The sequence below is a fragment of the Trematomus bernacchii genome, unplaced genomic scaffold (assembly GCF_902827165.1).
Source record: "Trematomus bernacchii unplaced genomic scaffold, fTreBer1.1, whole genome shotgun sequence".
Lineage (NCBI taxonomy): Eukaryota > Metazoa > Chordata > Actinopteri > Perciformes > Nototheniidae > Trematomus > Trematomus bernacchii.
In genome coordinates, this window is record NW_022987584.1 from 373,826 (window position 1) to 389,989 (window position 16,164).

The window sequence follows — 16,164 nt, forward strand, 5'->3', positions numbered from 1 at the left end:
CCAGGAGCTACACTGCCCTTTTGTTTTAAATAGGGCAGATGTGTGTAAATCCTTTAAAAGGGTTAACCCACACAAGGCTCCTGGACCTGATGGCATCCCTGGCCGTGTTCTCAGGGTGTGTGCAGTTCAGCTGGCAGAGGTGTTCACAGACATCTTCAACAGGTCCCTGCTGCAGTCTGTAGTCCCCACATGTCTTAAACACTCCACCATCATTCCTGTCCCCAAAAAGACAATCATCACCTGCCCCAACGACTACCGCCCAGTAGCACTCACCTCCACCGTAATGAAGTGCTTTGAGCGGTTAGTCAAATCATTCATCACCTCCTCCCTCCCTGAATCTCTGGACCCCCTGCAGTTTGCCTACAGAGCAAACAGGTCCACAGACGACGCCATAGCCCTCACCCTCCACACTGCCCTCTCACACCTGGACCCGAAGAACAGGAACACATATGTGAGAATGCTGTTCATTGACTACAGTTCAGCATTCAATACCATTGTGCCCTCCAAGCTGGCCATCAAGCTCAGAGACCTCGGGCTCAACAGCGCCCTCTGTGACTGGATCCTGAACTTCCTGACGGGCAGACCCCAGGCAGTGCAGGTGGGAAATATCACATCCTCCACCCTGATTCTCAACACCGGTGCCCCTCAAGGCTGCGTGCTCAGCCCTCTCCTCTACTCCCTGTTCACCCACGACTGCGTGGCCACACACAGCTCCAACACCATCGTGAAGTTTGCTGATGACACGACCGTCATCGGCCAGATCACAGACGATGACGAGACGGCGTACAGAGAGGAGGTCGAAAACCTGACATCTTGGTGCCAGGATAACAACCTCCATCTCAGTGTCAGCAAAACAAAGGAGCTGATTGTGGACTACAGGAAGCAGCAGGGAGAGGGACACGCCCCCATCGCCATCAATGGGACTACGGTGGAGAGAGTCAAAAGCTTCAGGTTCCTTGGGGTCCACATCACTGAGGACCTGACATGGTCTCTTCACACCACCACCATCACCAAGAAAGCTCGACAGCGGCTCTTCTTCCTCCGCAGGTTGAGGAGGTTCAAAATGGATTCCAGGATACTCTGCAACTTCTACAGGTGCACCATAGAGAGTATCCTCACTGGCAGCATGACGGCCTGGTACGGCAGCTGCACCGACCTCGATCGTAAGGCTTTACAGAGGGTGGTGAAAACTGCACAGCACATCACCAGGACGGAGCTGCCATCCATGGAGGACCTTTACTCCCAGCGGCTCAGGAAGAAATCACTACGGATTATCAAAGACCCCCATCACCCCAGCCACAAACTGTTCTTTCTGTTGCCGTCTGGCAGACGTTACCGCAGCATCCTGGCAAGGACAAGAAGATTCGGAGACAGTTTCTTCCCGCGGGCAGTGAGACTGTTAAAAAATTGAACTGTTGAAACAACTTCAAAACATTCATCTGCTACTCAGTAGTATGTATCTAATACCTAATATATATATATCATTCCAATAACTTGTGTATAGACTCATACTGCACTATTCCACATCATAACTTTATTTCATTTTTATAACTATTATTATTTTTGTATTGCTCTTGCTCTTATTGTTATTATGTTATGTTATTATGTTGCATTGTTGGAGAAGCCTGTGACATAAGATTTTCAACTGCATAATTACTCTGTAGCTATGTCAGATTGACAATAAAGAACCTTGAACCTTGATGTGATGAACTCTGAGAACAATCTGCTTTTCATCGAACAAAAAGCACAGCTGCTCTCAAACCCTAACCCTACCCAACACATAAACATGTGTGATTGTTTATGAGATGATGTTTTTAATGCTGATGCTTTCCTTTAAGGTTACTGCTATGTACACATGTGTGCATATATCTGCTGTTCAGCCCTAAGACGAGTTTTCCTCTCAAATGAAGGCAGGGGCACATTTGATGACATCATGAGGATAACCCTAACCCCTTCATAGCATTGTCTTAATAACCAAATCTCTACTGAACTCAAAGCACCTGTTCTCTTCCTTGTTCCCATGCATGGCACGATAACGCGTTGCATGGATGAAGGGGTTTTTTTGTAACCTAACTGGTTGGACCACATTTAACATTTGAATACAAATATGTGTTGTGCACATTTCCCCTTTAGTCTCAATTTGGACTAGAAACAGTTCTCAGATCACCTCCCCCTCATTTATTACAATCAAACTGGACTCTTTGTTAAAGGGTGTGTGTGTGTGTGCGTGCGTGCGTGCGTGCATGTGTGTGTGTGTGTGATTTTCCTGTTGCCATAGGTGTCCAACCAACCAACAAAGAACAGGAAGCAGCCGTCACCTTTAACAAATTCTTTTTGAGATAAGAGGGAAAGAGTGTACTAGTCTGTTTTGCATTAATCCTGTTTCCTTGAATAAAGGGTTTATGGATTTAAAGTCAATAATATTTCCAGTCTCTACTTAATACATAAAAATATGCTTTAGGGACCTTTCTGGGTAATCTGTTATTCATTTTTATACTAAGTAGATTTACCTGTATTGTGAAATACTTTAATATTTTCCAAAGTATCGGAAACTTTGACCATTTGCTATTCCTGTATATCTGTATCTGCAAAGGATTGTGGGTCAGAAGTAAAGGCACTTTAAAGACATTTTATTAAAGTAAAAATACTATCACTTTTAAAAGAGTGCGCAAATCAATTTGAACAGATTTTTATTTGAAATATTTGTAGAAAAGGTCTTTGCAAGATATACTTTATTTCAGTAACACAGAATTATTTGTTAAGCAAACACAAACAATCTTTTGGAACCAATTTAAAGATGGTGTGCAAGTTATAATAGTACCATGTGTAATCGTATCAACCCATAAGAACTACAACACGTGGAGTCTCTGATCTACGGAGGAGTTCAGACTCTTTTAACATCAGATCAGAACTGATGCTCCGTGGTGACAGCAGACATGACATCATCATCCAATCCCTGCTCAGCGTGGGTGGGCGGGGTCATCGCCACGGAGACGGACGGGTCGTTTCCTGTTGTCAGAAAGAAAATGTGTTAAGAATATCAACAGCAGAACTTCCTGACCCGGTGATAGAGCTTGGTCGATTTCTGGTTCAATCCGGTGTAAAGGAGACGATGATGCAGACGCACTAAATGTCATGTTTAATTCATGAAGCTTTTAAATGACGGATGTCTCATTTAATTAAATGGCTGTCATTTGAACAAAATAAGTTTCTTACCTCTGGCTCTCTGTCGATACAAAGACACCACAATGTAAGTGCAGATGCAGTACGGGCAGAAAACCACCAGGTGGCGGAGCACCCTGAACACAAGGTGGAGGGAGGAGAGAGAGGTAGGCGCGTTCATGGTCGAGGAGGAAGAAGAAGAGGTAGGCGTGTTCGTGGTGGTCATAGGAGGTTTTTCTGCAGAGAGAATCACACCTGGTCAGGTGAACATCTGAAGGAATGAGTCCTGAAACCAAAGGAAAGCTCCTCACCTGAGACAGACAGCCGGCTCTCTGCAGACTCTCCTTTATTCTGGACTCTACACTTGTAGAGGCCTTCATTAGACCTGGAGACATGGAGGAGGGTCATGTGACCATCAGACTCAGTCCCAATGAAGACGCCATCTTTGAAGAAACTAGCAGGGGGGGGGGCGGCCATCTTTGTTCTACAGGTCAGAGTGACGTCATCTCCCTCCATCACAGGGAGGACAGGACTCTGCAGGATCACTGATCCACCTGAACACGGAGACAGGAACAACATGACGTGTGTGTGTGTGTATTATTGTACTTATATCCTTATGAGGACCATCTGGAGTTTTAGTACTTAAGAGGTCACTTTAGAAAAATAGACTTTTCCCTACAATTAGAATATTCTAGGGAGAAATAAAACTTTAAACATGAATATTTACTTGTCCCTACAGTACTGAGGTGTAGTGGATGATAGCGTTTGCTTTGCATGTGAGAATGTGTGTTTTGTACCCTGTGGTTAGCACAAGCTAGCAGCTCTGTGGTCGGCTGATGGAAACATTGAATGACTCATAGAGTTTGAAGTGAGGCTGATCTTACCAGAGACGGTGATGCTGATGGTGTTACTGGTGGATCCCTCTGTGGACTCACACCAGTAACCTCCACTGTCCAAAGGGTCCATGTGGCTGACGTTACAGGAGGAACCAGCAGGTCTTCCCCAGCCGACTCCACACTCAGCTCTGTTACCAATGCTCGTGTTTCTCCTCACAGTCCATCCATCAGAGGCGTCCTCACATCTCAGAGAGACAGGTTCATCTCTAAATACCTGAGAGCTGCTGGGAGTCACCGTCAGACGAGCTGCAGGGAGGAAGATTTATAAAACACTGAAGAAGAAGAAGCCACTGATATGTTCACTGATGAATCTAACATGCGATGCAGAGTTCAGTATGTGAGGATAGAAAAGAGTTCAGTTACTCTGAGACTAAAGTGATGCATCAGGTCAACAGAGACACAGCTTTGAGTTTCTAAGATGGAGAAAGTGTACTGACCCTGGTTAGTGGAGCAGCTCAGCAGGGAGGTGAGGACTGAGGAGAAACCACAGGTTAGTGTGAGTTCACTGCGACACACAGGACACTTCAACAGGTCTGTATGGTGCTTTTAGAACACATGAATGTAGTGCAAAGTTAGCACGAGTCAGACTGGATAGAAGTCTGAGAAAATAACAGACTTCTCTTTTAGCAGGAACTTGAATGCACCACAACAATCATATTAGTTTGCAGTTTCTCCTGAACGTACCAAACAGTACAGAGAGTTACATCTCTCCAGACTCTGGATGCTTGTTGTGAAGGTCAGTGAACTCTCAGATGTTTGTATGATATCTGAACGTCTTCCCTCATGCTAACAGAATAAAGATTGTACTTACAGACGAGGCGTTGAAGACTTGTTGGATCCATTGTACCTCTTTGTGATGTGACATCAAACTGTTTCTCTGAAAGTATAGCTCACACCAGCGTTTCCTTCCTGTCACCGCTTCCTTCAACCACTCTGAACACCTTTTGAAACACATCTACTAATCCTTCAGGTTATCAGTTTTACTCTTGGCTACTCGGCTTGTGCGGTTATTCAAAATAAAATAGTTTCCACACAAATTAGACTCAGAAAATACTCTTTCAGTCAGAGTGAACACAACAACAAGAGGCACAACTCAACAAAAAAGTGTTTATTGAAGCAAACTAAGATTCTCTTTATATATTCTGTTGGATGATAAATGTTAAATAATTGTAATAATTGTGTCGGCATCTCCCCCACAGGTTGACCACCTCTGTCTCTGAATTGGCTGCAACATGGGAATTGTAGTCTTTTATTCACCATGCAGTACACAAGGTCGCCACTAGATGGCAATATTACTTTGACCAAAACAAAAGCCTGTCTCCAACACTTCCTCTTATTATGATAATGTAAAATGATCTTAATAATAAACAACAATACACTTTTCATGTTAAGATTGTTTTTGTATATATAAGTCTTAACAACAATCATGGTTCATTGATATTATTTGGTAAATTGTACATGAATCTATTTGTATATGTAACCAATATCATTTGGTTTGTATGGTATATAATATTTTGATATACATTTGAATACTGCGTCTTAAAATGCACACTGGGACTGATGATTTAATGTAATGTATGGAACTGGAAATGGAAAGGAAGAGAAATGTTGTTGTGACTTGTGCACACAGAGCACCAGGATCAAATGTAGAGATGTTTAAAGATAGTTTAGGAGTATTAATGGATGGCCTAAATGGAAATAAGACATGTATTATTTGTGGGGATTTTAAATGAATCTAAACACAAAACAACTTCTGATTTCCTGGATGCATCGCACAGCAGGGGGCGTCATCCCCTGATCACCAAGCCCAGGAGAATAACATCAACCTGTGCAACATCGATCCACCATATCTTTACAAAGGTCATGGAAAGCAGTGCTAAGAGTTCATAATAAAGGACATAAGCCATCATTTACCTGTATTTGTAACATATGATTGGCAATTACAGAAAGAGAGGGAAGAGACTCGCAGTAGATATGTCCGGGTAAGGACTGACCTCTTAAAGGAAGAGTGGAGAGGGCTTTATGTAGAAGATGTAAACACCTACATATCATTGTATGATAAACATTGTCCCACTGTACTCTGTACATATAAAGGTACTTAGTATAAAAAGCCTTGGATAACAGAGGGCTTACAAAATGCTTGCAAGAAGAAAAATAATCTTTATAAAGACTTCATAACATGTAGGACAAAGGCAGTTGGAAAGCAATACAAGGCATATACAAATGAGTGGACAGTTATAATGAGACAAGCAAAAAGAGAATATTATAATAATATGTTAAAAGATGATCTCTGACCAGTGTCCTTGCTTTCACACTTTACTAACTACAGACCGATGTCCTTGCTTTCACACTTTTCAAAGGTCCTTGAAAAATTCTTTGTCCAACAATTTGATAATTGTATTGAAAGAAATGAGTTATTGAGTCAGTATGGATTTAGGAAAAATCGATCGACAGCTTTAATGAAAATAACAGAAGAAATTACAACAGCTATAGAAAGAAAGAAATACACAATAGGTGTATTTATTGACTTAAAAAATACATTTGACACCATAGACCATTACCTATTCATTTCAAAATGACATAGATATGGTGTGAGAGGAGTAGTTCTAGATTGGTTAAAAAGTTATTTAGATAAAAGACAACAATATGTAGAATTAGCTGGTAGTACATCGGAGTGTATGAACATAGAATGTGGTGTCCCACAGGGCTCGGATTTAGGGCCTAAACCTTTTATTTTGTACATCAATGAAATACGTGAAACGTCAACATTATTGCAATTTGTGTTGTTTGCAGACGACACCCATTTCTTTTGTTCAGGAGATGATTTAAACATTTTGGCAAAGTGTATTGGACATGAAATGGTCAAACTTAAAAGATGGTTTTATGAAAATAAGTTAACCCTAAATTTGAATGAAACTAAGTTTATGGTTTTTGCTAATAGAAAAAAAGATGAAAACATTTCACTGTCCATTGATGGAGTTTCTATTGAAAGGGTTTCTGAATTTCGATGTTTAGGTGTGACACTGGATGATCACCTGACGTGGAAATCACACATAGCACATGTTAAAAACAAAGTGTCTAGGAATATTTATGTTCTAAACAAGGCAAAGTATTTGCTAGATTACAAGGCATTGAGGATGTTGTACTGTTCACTCATTTTGCCATGTTTTATTTACTGTATAGAAGTTTTGGGGCAACACGTATATGAGCAACATAAAGCCATTGTCAATATTACAGAAAAGGGCAGTAAGAATAATTCATAAAGCTGATTCAAGAGAACACAACAACAGACTGTTTTTTAAGTCAGGACTCTTGAAACTCAAAGAGATAGCTGAGCTGCAGACATCATCAGTAATGCTCAGGGCAACAAGCAGAATGTTACCAGGATATTTACAACAGCTGTTTGTTTTTGGATCAGACAAGGAAGACCACAGAAGGATATTACATTGTAAGCATCCTTATGCAAGGACTACTCTAAAGCAAATGTGTGTTTCGGTGGTTGGTGTAAAATTGTGGAATTCTCAACAGAAGGATCTAAAGAATTGTATATGTATTTTTCAGTTAAAGAAATGGTATAAATGAAGAAAGATGGGACTATATGAAGCAGAATGTGAATAATGTACCCTGGTCCTGCATTGGTACATATTGTTGATGTCTTTGATGTGATGTCTGTTCTTTATTTGCAGGTCCCATTGTTATTGTTGTTATTATTATTATTGTTATTATTATTATGCGCCGCTTTCCACTTTCTTCTCCAGTAGGACTCGGATGAGGGTGTTGCACTTTTCCTTTTCCTTATACATGTGATGTTTTGGTGTTGTTGTTTTGTTTTTTCCGTTAACCGTAAAGTGGGAAATAAGTACTTTTTGATACTGTTATGTTATATCTGTGAATACGTTTGGCTGTGAAAAAGAACATATGAAGGACAGACCATCTATTTCTATTGATTTTGTGTTTTTTAGGAAGAGGCAGGTCATATAAGATTTGTTTCTTCTCCCTGCTCCTTTTCGCTCAGTGGTGTGTTCATAGAGACATGTTTTGTTGGCAATTATTGTACATTGGGTTTTGCGTACCATGAGCGGAACAAATAAAAATGAAATTAATTTAAATACTTAGTCAAGCAAATTGTGTGACAGAAATAAAAAATATATTATTTTTCGATTATTTGATATTTGTGAAGTTTCTTTATCCATATTTTATTATTATTCAAAAGTACTGAACATGTTTAATTATTTTACTGGTGATGAAGTATTTTAAACCAAAGTATTTGCAGTTTTACTTCAGAAAGTATCTGAGTACTTCTTCCACCATGATTTGATATACACAATATGAACTGCACACAGTGTGTGTGTCTGCCGTGTGTGTCCTCTGTTATCAGGTGTGTTTCTGTTCTTGGTTAGCCGCGACCAAACCAGAACAAATGGAGCTGTTTATCAGCGAAGTGAAACCCACAGAACCACAGCAGCAGAACAGCCTTTACTCCTCTGCTCAAGAGTCACTGTAGAGTCACTAGTAACACAGAGAATAAAAAGATGTCCAGAGGAGTTCTTCTTCAGGTCTACTTCAGAGACGAGTACAGGACGTCCGGCTCGGGGACGATCTCTGCTAAAAACAGGACAAACTTTATTAAAACATGCAAACAGGAAGTCACTGCTTTAATAACATAATCATATTTATATCTGAACTGTGTGTGCAGAGCTGAGCTAACTGAACTGATTTCATCTATAATAGTTATTCAATTTAAGGTATTATTTGGTGAATTAATAAAATTGTGTTTTTTTAGGTTATTTAAAGGGTAAGTACATTTGCTTTAAATATCTTTATTTAAAAAATACTATTTCATGTTTGTAAAACTTTAATTAGCATAAAACATATTTGTCTTTATTTAACATGTATTATTTAGTATGTTTTTATACTAAAAGCTTCATGAAAGACTCTTTATTCTGAGCTCATAATAATTGAGTCATAAGTTTGTTAATATCACACAGTATATGTATTTAAAGGAATCTTGCTCTTTCTTGTGTGAGTGTTCAGTGGACATTGTTAGCTTAGCTTAGCATAGTGAATGAAAGCAGAGGGAACAGTTAGCATCTGTTGTTGTACCTCTCCTCCTGTTTGTGTTGATCGTGATCTCTCCGTGACAGACGTCTCTCTTCTTCTTCACTTCAGAGTAAACTGCAGCTGGACCGCTCTCTGCACGGTGAAACACATCATCAGAGTTACATGGAATAAAATACATATAATATAACAATAATAACGCTGCTTTGGTATAACTGTTCATGTTGCGTGAGAACGATGAAAGGTGTTCTTCTGAAACAGGAAGATGGACGACCACAGAGCTGCCCGCCTCGATTAAAATACATTTTGCGTTGTCAATAAAAACCCAAACGTCAGGATGAGATCAGCACTTCTCTGGAAATGAGCCTGCTGTGGTTTTACAAGCAGAGTGGAAAAAAACTGCAAACTGACCCACGAGACGGAGGGCAAACAGAGCGGGAAAGTAGGGTGTAATGTCGGTGCTTACACTATTGATTTGTATTTCTTAGAATTTCATTAGAAATGTAAAAACTCCTTTGTTTACTTCCTGAACATAGTGACATCACTATGGAACACTCGTGCTCCTATTGGCTAGCGCTCCAACCAGTGCTTGAATTGGGCCGGTACTCACCGCTACGCAGTACCGGCACTTCTGATTTTTACCCATCTGGTACCGTTACTTCTTACTGAGTACCGGCACGGTGCCGGTACGGCGGTACTCAGTACTCAGTAGATGCGTCATGAGGTGCCGCCGCCGCTTTGCCCGCCTCGCCCCCGGAGCAGCAGTCTTCGTCGCCCCAAACACCGCCACCCCTCGGCGGCTCGCAAGTGCCAGAGGACCTCTGCAAAACAGAGCCTGCCCAGGTATATTTAAACAAGTTCCCAACTCGCCTGTACAGTGGGGTAAGGCGCTCATTTCGCAGCTCATGGTTTAAAAACAGAGATTGGCTGGAATTTCCAGTAAAAAAGATGCCATCTTCTGCTACAGTATGCCTGTAGACATTTTGGTTCAAATACATCTAACTCAGATGCCTTCACCACAATTGTACCAGAGTACCAAACGCTGTCTCCTGGTACTCATCTGAGTAACTCACTAAAAATGAAATACTATATGACAGTAAAACAAGAATAGAGTTTAAAAGGGGAGTGATTTGTAAAATATCCATGAAGAAAAAGAAAATCTGTTTACAGTTCTGTTTCATATGGATGTTGAGAGAGGTATCCATAGATCTCTTCATTTTGCTCTCAAAGTGCACCAGATTGATGCTTTTAACTTCAACATTTAAAAAAAAATCTTGTGTTAGATCTAGGGATGCCAGCGATTATTCGATTTTTCGAATATTCGTTACAGTCTCCATAATCGAAAATAATTTTTAAAATTCGATTTTATTTATATATTTTTTTATTATTATTTATGTTTTTCTTTTTTTTCCTGGCTTAGTTTCAACCAAAATATAGACTAATGCTAATAATAGTAATAGTATTAATAATTGTAAATGGCCATTGGTCACACCACCAGTTTGTTTTACTGTAAACTTGGAGGAAGCCAGCAGCGCAGGCTGCGCAGAGTGCAGACTGCTGCTGCCTGCTGCAGCCTGTTACACACCGCCCCCCCCCCCTTCTCCGTCACACGTGCGATTGATTTATTGGCGATATACAGAACAGTGAGAACAACACAACTAAAGATGAACAAAGCGGCACGTTCAAAGAAGAGTTCCTCGTGGAACTACTGCGAACTGATAAGTGCAAATTAAGTAAAATGCAAGCTCTGCGAAAATACTTTTTTTTTTCTCTCCCGCGCGGGGTGGGGGGGGGGGGGGGGCGGCGGCGAGTAATCGATTAATATTCGCCAGGGCTGTCCGATTGTCGAATTTGATCATGGTCAGTTTCTGGCATCCCTAGTTAGATCCACTCTCCACTTAGCACTTTACCCCTGCACCCCCTCTAATCTCAGATGCACCCTGAGTCATTTTGTTTAAGTACAGTGAGCCTTTCTAAAATATACAGCAAAGAGACAAACCCACCAGCATTATAGGATATACTATGACTTTGAGCCAAATACTTGTTTTTGGGCTGTATAAATAAATTGACTTGAAACAGTTGCTGATTTAGAGTACTGGCACCTTTTTTATTCCAATTCAAGCACTGGCTGCACATGATAAACTTGGGGGGGGGACATCTCTAAGCTGGTTGACCAATCAGAGTAGACTGGGCTCTGGTTTCAGACAGAGGGTGAAAAGATGTGCTGCAGCACAGGCAGTATGAGAGAAATAAAGAGCTTTTTGAACATTAAGGCATGGAGACATGCAAGTGTGTGTTTCTGCACAAAGTTGAAACATTGAGCACCGACACCTGCCGGCCCTACATTCCCACTCTCATTACCGCTCTGTTTACCCTCTGTCTCGTGGGAACCACTCTTTTTTTAAGAAAGATGTGAAAAAGTTGTTCTTCTTTACACTTCTGCTTCTTGGAAAGCAGAAAATAGCTTCAACAACTGTGATGGAAACTTAGCAACAACAGCTGCTAGATTTCATCAAGAAATGTCAACATGTTGACCAAAATGAACATATCGGCACGTCAGACAAACTACACATATGTGCATGCATGTGCAATTACAATTATATATTGTATGTAATCAGAGTGTTAGTTTGACTATTTATATTTTACTCATATTATTTCTTTGTGTTATTAACAGTCCTGCAGTGCAGCGTGTGCAGGTCAACACTTCTGAAGTGTGTTCCATCAGAAAGAGGAAACTGGACGACCTCAGAGCTAGCTTGTGTTAACAACAAGGTACAAACACACGTTCTCACACACGCTATCATCCACTAAAATAGACCTCAGTACAGTCTGAAAACCGTAGGGACCAGTAAAAATTGACTTTATAGATTTTATTCCCTTCTAAAATATCCTAATTTAAGAGAACATTTTCTTTTTCTTAAGTGTCCTCTTAAGGACTTTAATTCCGGATGGTCCTCAGATGGATGTAAGAACAAGAACACACTCAGAACCAATCATTACCTCTGTCCCGTCGGCTCTTTTTGATTGGCTTCTTCCGGCTTTGGGATGTTTTGACATCGCTGTATGTGACGTCTTCTCCCATTTCCACTTCAGCAGCTGAAATAAACATGTAACTTGATTAATATCGACTTTTAGGACAATGTGAAAGAAACATTTAAAATCTAAAATGTTAAACTTAAACTGCAGTAAAAACTCATGTGAAACGATCAAAATCTCACTAATTGGATGAAAATATTGGGCGTCGAGGTGAGATTACAGAAATCTAATTCATAAATATACTCATGATTGTGTATTGCAGGAAACTCTGTTATTAGGGTTGAAAAGTTCAACTTGCTAAATCTTCATCTATTTGCATCTCTTTGTGCCGGTGCATTCATCAAAACATGGAATAGGGGGAAAAATTGAATTAAATTGGGATTCAACTAATTAAGACCAATTATATTCAATGTTTTCACCATATTTCATTCTGATTAATGCACCGGCAATGTTTGCTTAGCTTAGCATAGTGAATGAAAGCAGGAAATCACTTCTTTAATAACATAATAATATGTATATCTGCACTGCTAGCAGTTAGCTCAGCTAACTGAACTGATTTAATCTGTAATAGTTATTCAATTTAAGGCATTATTTTGTGAAATAACAAAATTCCTTTTTTTTAGGTTATTTAAAGGGTTTAAGTAAAAAAAATGTAAATAGATTAATTTTTTTAAATGTTTGTAAAACTTAAATTTTTGTATTTACAGTTTTATTATGGGTTTTAATTTAAGGCTTTTAGTTCATTTTTTAATTCTGTGTATTAAAAGTTTTTAGTTTTTATGTAACACTGTTTGTTAATATCACACAGTATATGTATTTAAAGGAATACATATACTGTGAGTGTTCAGTGGACATTATTATTAGCTTAGCTTAGCATTGTGAATGAAAGCAGAGGGAACAGTTAGCATCTGTTGGTGTACCTCTCCTCCTGTTTGTGTTGATCACGATCTCTCCGTAACAGACGTCTTTCTTCACTTCAGAGTAAACTGCAGCTGGATCGCTCTCTGCACGGTGAAACACATCATCAGAGTTACATGGAATATTATACATTTAATATAATACATATAATATAACAATCAGGCACATGCACACATAGAGAGGCGAAGTCCCTCCCTTTCCGGTGGACCTCATGGGACCTTATTTCGGAAAAATTATGTATTGAAGTCAATGGCGAGAGAAAACGTATCTTTCGATCCCGTTTGAATTGTCCCATTCTTAAAAAATCATTTCCACGTCAAAAAAGTCACAGTTTGTCGTAAAACTAAAATATACAAAAAATATAAGACTATGAAAAAATACGCAACTAGAAAGACTTCAAATCCCAGAGTCGCGTAAGTGATGTCATCATTGTTTTCCTCCACTAAATATTATGGTGCATTTCCACTACAGCGCGGAGCTCGCTTTAAGTGTGCCGAGCCGTGCGGGGCCTGTTTTTGGTTGCGTTTCCACTTAGCGTAGTTCCGGCTAGCGGGTACTATTTCACAGTTTTTCTGGCCCGATAAAATCGAGGTTCTTTCCGGGTCAACAACCAGGTTGAGTCGGGCTGAGTATGCTAAACTAGAGAGAGAATCGCTGGCAAGGGGGCTACTACAACTACAACAAGATGAACATATTTGACCGTGATTTAATTGTAATACACGTTTCTAAATGATGAAGTAACAACATACTGATACCGGTTAGTAAAAACCATGAATTAATGCTTTGTCAAGTCTGCAGACAGACGGCAGGCGAAAAACCTTTTAAAATGCGTGTTTTCTAAATGGAGATCGGCTAAGCTAACGCAGTATATGCTCCGACCGTCCACACTCACAACAACGGCCTATACAGACATAAATAAACCAGCGACTGTATTCGCCATGACACAGGCAATCTGTGGTTTGTACTTGTTTAACTTTTGTCGAGTTTCTGAACAGATATGAGGAGCTGTGAGCTCTGAGTGCTAACAGCTAACGGCTGTGTTGTTTTTCTGGGGTTCTCATTGAAGATGACGTCACGGCTCCGCCTACACTGCGTAACTATACTACCCCAGTTCCTAAACTGTAAAGGAAATGCGCCATAAAGTGAGCCAGTCCTAACAAGGCCTAACGAGGCCTAGCCATACCGAGCGAGGCCGAGCGAGGCCGTGTAGTGGAAATGCGCCATTAGAGATAGCTAAGATAAGATAACTTTAACAAGATGCCTGTGTGCTTTGTACCAGGTTGTAATCATATCAGCAATGGGTCTTGCTCGTTCTTTCGCTTCCCGTCTGATGAAAGGACCAGGAGCCGCTGGATCAAGTTAGCTACCTAGCTAGTAGCAAGCATGTTAGTTAGCATTACAGCCATAGCCTTGTCATTTGTATTAGCCTTAACATTAAGGTCCCCCTTCCCGGAATGGGAGGGACTTCGCCTCTCTATAGAGAGGCGAAGTCCCTCCCCTTTCGGTTGAGCTCCATGGGACCTTATTTCGGAAAAGTTATGTATTGAAGTCAATGGAGAGAGAAAGATTATCTTTCGATCCCGTTTGAATTGTGCCACAAATTACACATATGATGTTTGTCAATTTAAAAGATAATTTTACAAGTCAAAAAAATAAAAGTTACATGTAATGTATGTGTCGTAAAACTGTGAAGTAACACTTTTTTTGTGTGAAACCGCTCAATGAGCTACATCTCCCGTCTCGCACCACACACCAAGACGGCCGTCACGTTGGCACATTTCACTTCTTTCTTTCAGAATGAGGCGAAAAGTATTAAAAGAGGTGAAAATCACTCCAAGTCTGGGCATGTTGAGAGCTGTACATACACACAAGGGGAGTTAGTCGGTTCCTAAGAGCCAGCATGCGGGACCGGGATTCTGGGATTTGTAGTCTTTCTAGTTGCGTATTTTTCATAGTCTTATATTTCAACAGTTTTACGACAAACTGTGACTTTTTTGGCATGGAAATTATTATTTAAGATTGACAAACATCATATGTGTAATTCGTGGCACAATTCAAACGGGATCGAAAGATAATCTTTCTCTCTCCATTGACTTCAATACAAACTTTTTCCGAAATAAGGGGTGTTTCTCAACCACGAGTACGCTTGCTTGGTAGCACATGTCTGCCGAGCATCTTGCTTCAGAAGCGAGGCAAGAATACTTCCTGGCATTCGGAAAACAAAGAGTGGAACACGCTAGCAAGTGTGCAGGTGTGCGTCATATGAGAGGCCCTGCCTTACATCTTCCGCCACAGATTTGGGGAAATTGGTCCGTGCGCAAAGCATTGTGGGGATTTTAAGACCGCGGAGTCTACTCATGTGCAGCCTCGATATTTCTCCAAACGGAGTACGCCGGGCTCGGTAGATTTCCAAGTATGCTGGAGATTGGAACAGTCCTTCGGCGGCACTCTGACGTACACTGACGTAGTATGCTTGAAATAGTGGCTCTGCAGCAGCTTTACTCGCGATTGAGAAACACCCAAGGTCCCATGAGTCCCACCGGAAGGGGAGGGACTTTGCCTCTCTATCCAGACGATCAACCGGATCCTGTGTCTAATTCTTGCTGCTGCACTTTTCTGTTTTCTACAGGTCAGTACATGATGAAAATGATCGATGTTAACTTGTGTAAATGAGATATAATGTTAGAGATGTTTAAGAGAGTGTGTCAGAAAGTTTTGAGCATGTTTGACATAGTAACGGTACTTTAAAAATACTAAACTGTCGGCAACTATGGATGCCGTTTTCGCGGGCTTCAGCCGCGCCGTGTGTAAATGTGACCTGAGCGAAGGCTCGCAGGCAGGTTAGCTGCTGCGCACAATAGTATGAAGCTGCAGCCTCGGAGGAGGGTGCACTCTCAGGACCGCATGCACTCTCAGGACCCTAGTTGCTTCATACTACTCGCTGCGCACGGGTAGTATGTTTTGTTCACCTGAGTGACATCACCTCTTTTTTGTTTATTAACACTGACAGTGTATTTATGTGAGCTCCTACACCTATAATAATGAGTCTTTCATTGAATGCTTTATAAACTAAACAGTTAAACTTACAGTTGTC

General features: G+C 40.6%; 2 protein-coding genes across 4 annotated transcripts in view; both read right to left on the reverse strand.

Annotated features, from left to right (window-relative positions):
- Positions 1 to 2,714: 2,714 nt before the first annotated feature.
- On the reverse strand, positions 2,715 to 4,988 carry LOC117480814 (low affinity immunoglobulin gamma Fc region receptor II-c-like). Its single transcript, XM_034128299.1, has 6 exons — positions 4,870 to 4,988; positions 4,496 to 4,531; positions 4,047 to 4,304; positions 3,474 to 3,716; positions 3,217 to 3,399; positions 2,715 to 3,009 (listed from the first exon to the last, which is right to left on the reverse strand). Exons 1-6 carry the CDS (start codon positions 4,898 to 4,900, stop codon positions 2,906 to 2,908), a joined length of 855 nt encoding a protein of 284 aa, XP_033984190.1. The 5' UTR covers positions 4,901 to 4,988; the 3' UTR covers positions 2,715 to 2,905.
- A 1,210-nt stretch (positions 4,989 to 6,198) lies between these two features.
- LOC117480806 (low affinity immunoglobulin gamma Fc region receptor II-like) overlaps positions 6,199 to 16,164 on the reverse strand; it is a 67,947-nt gene continuing 57,981 nt past the window's right edge. For all 3 annotated transcript variants that reach the window (XM_034128285.1, XM_034128286.1, XM_034128287.1), the window contains 4 exons: positions 13,073 to 13,156; positions 12,117 to 12,212; positions 9,162 to 9,251; positions 6,199 to 8,663 (listed from right to left, as the gene is read on the reverse strand). In XM_034128285.1, the coding sequence (XP_033984176.1) occupies positions 8,617 to 8,663; positions 9,162 to 9,251; positions 12,117 to 12,212; positions 13,073 to 13,156 (317 nt within the window). In that variant the 3' untranslated portion in view covers positions 6,199 to 8,616. The remainder of the gene's footprint in view (positions 8,664 to 9,161; positions 9,252 to 12,116; positions 12,213 to 13,072; positions 13,157 to 16,164) is intronic.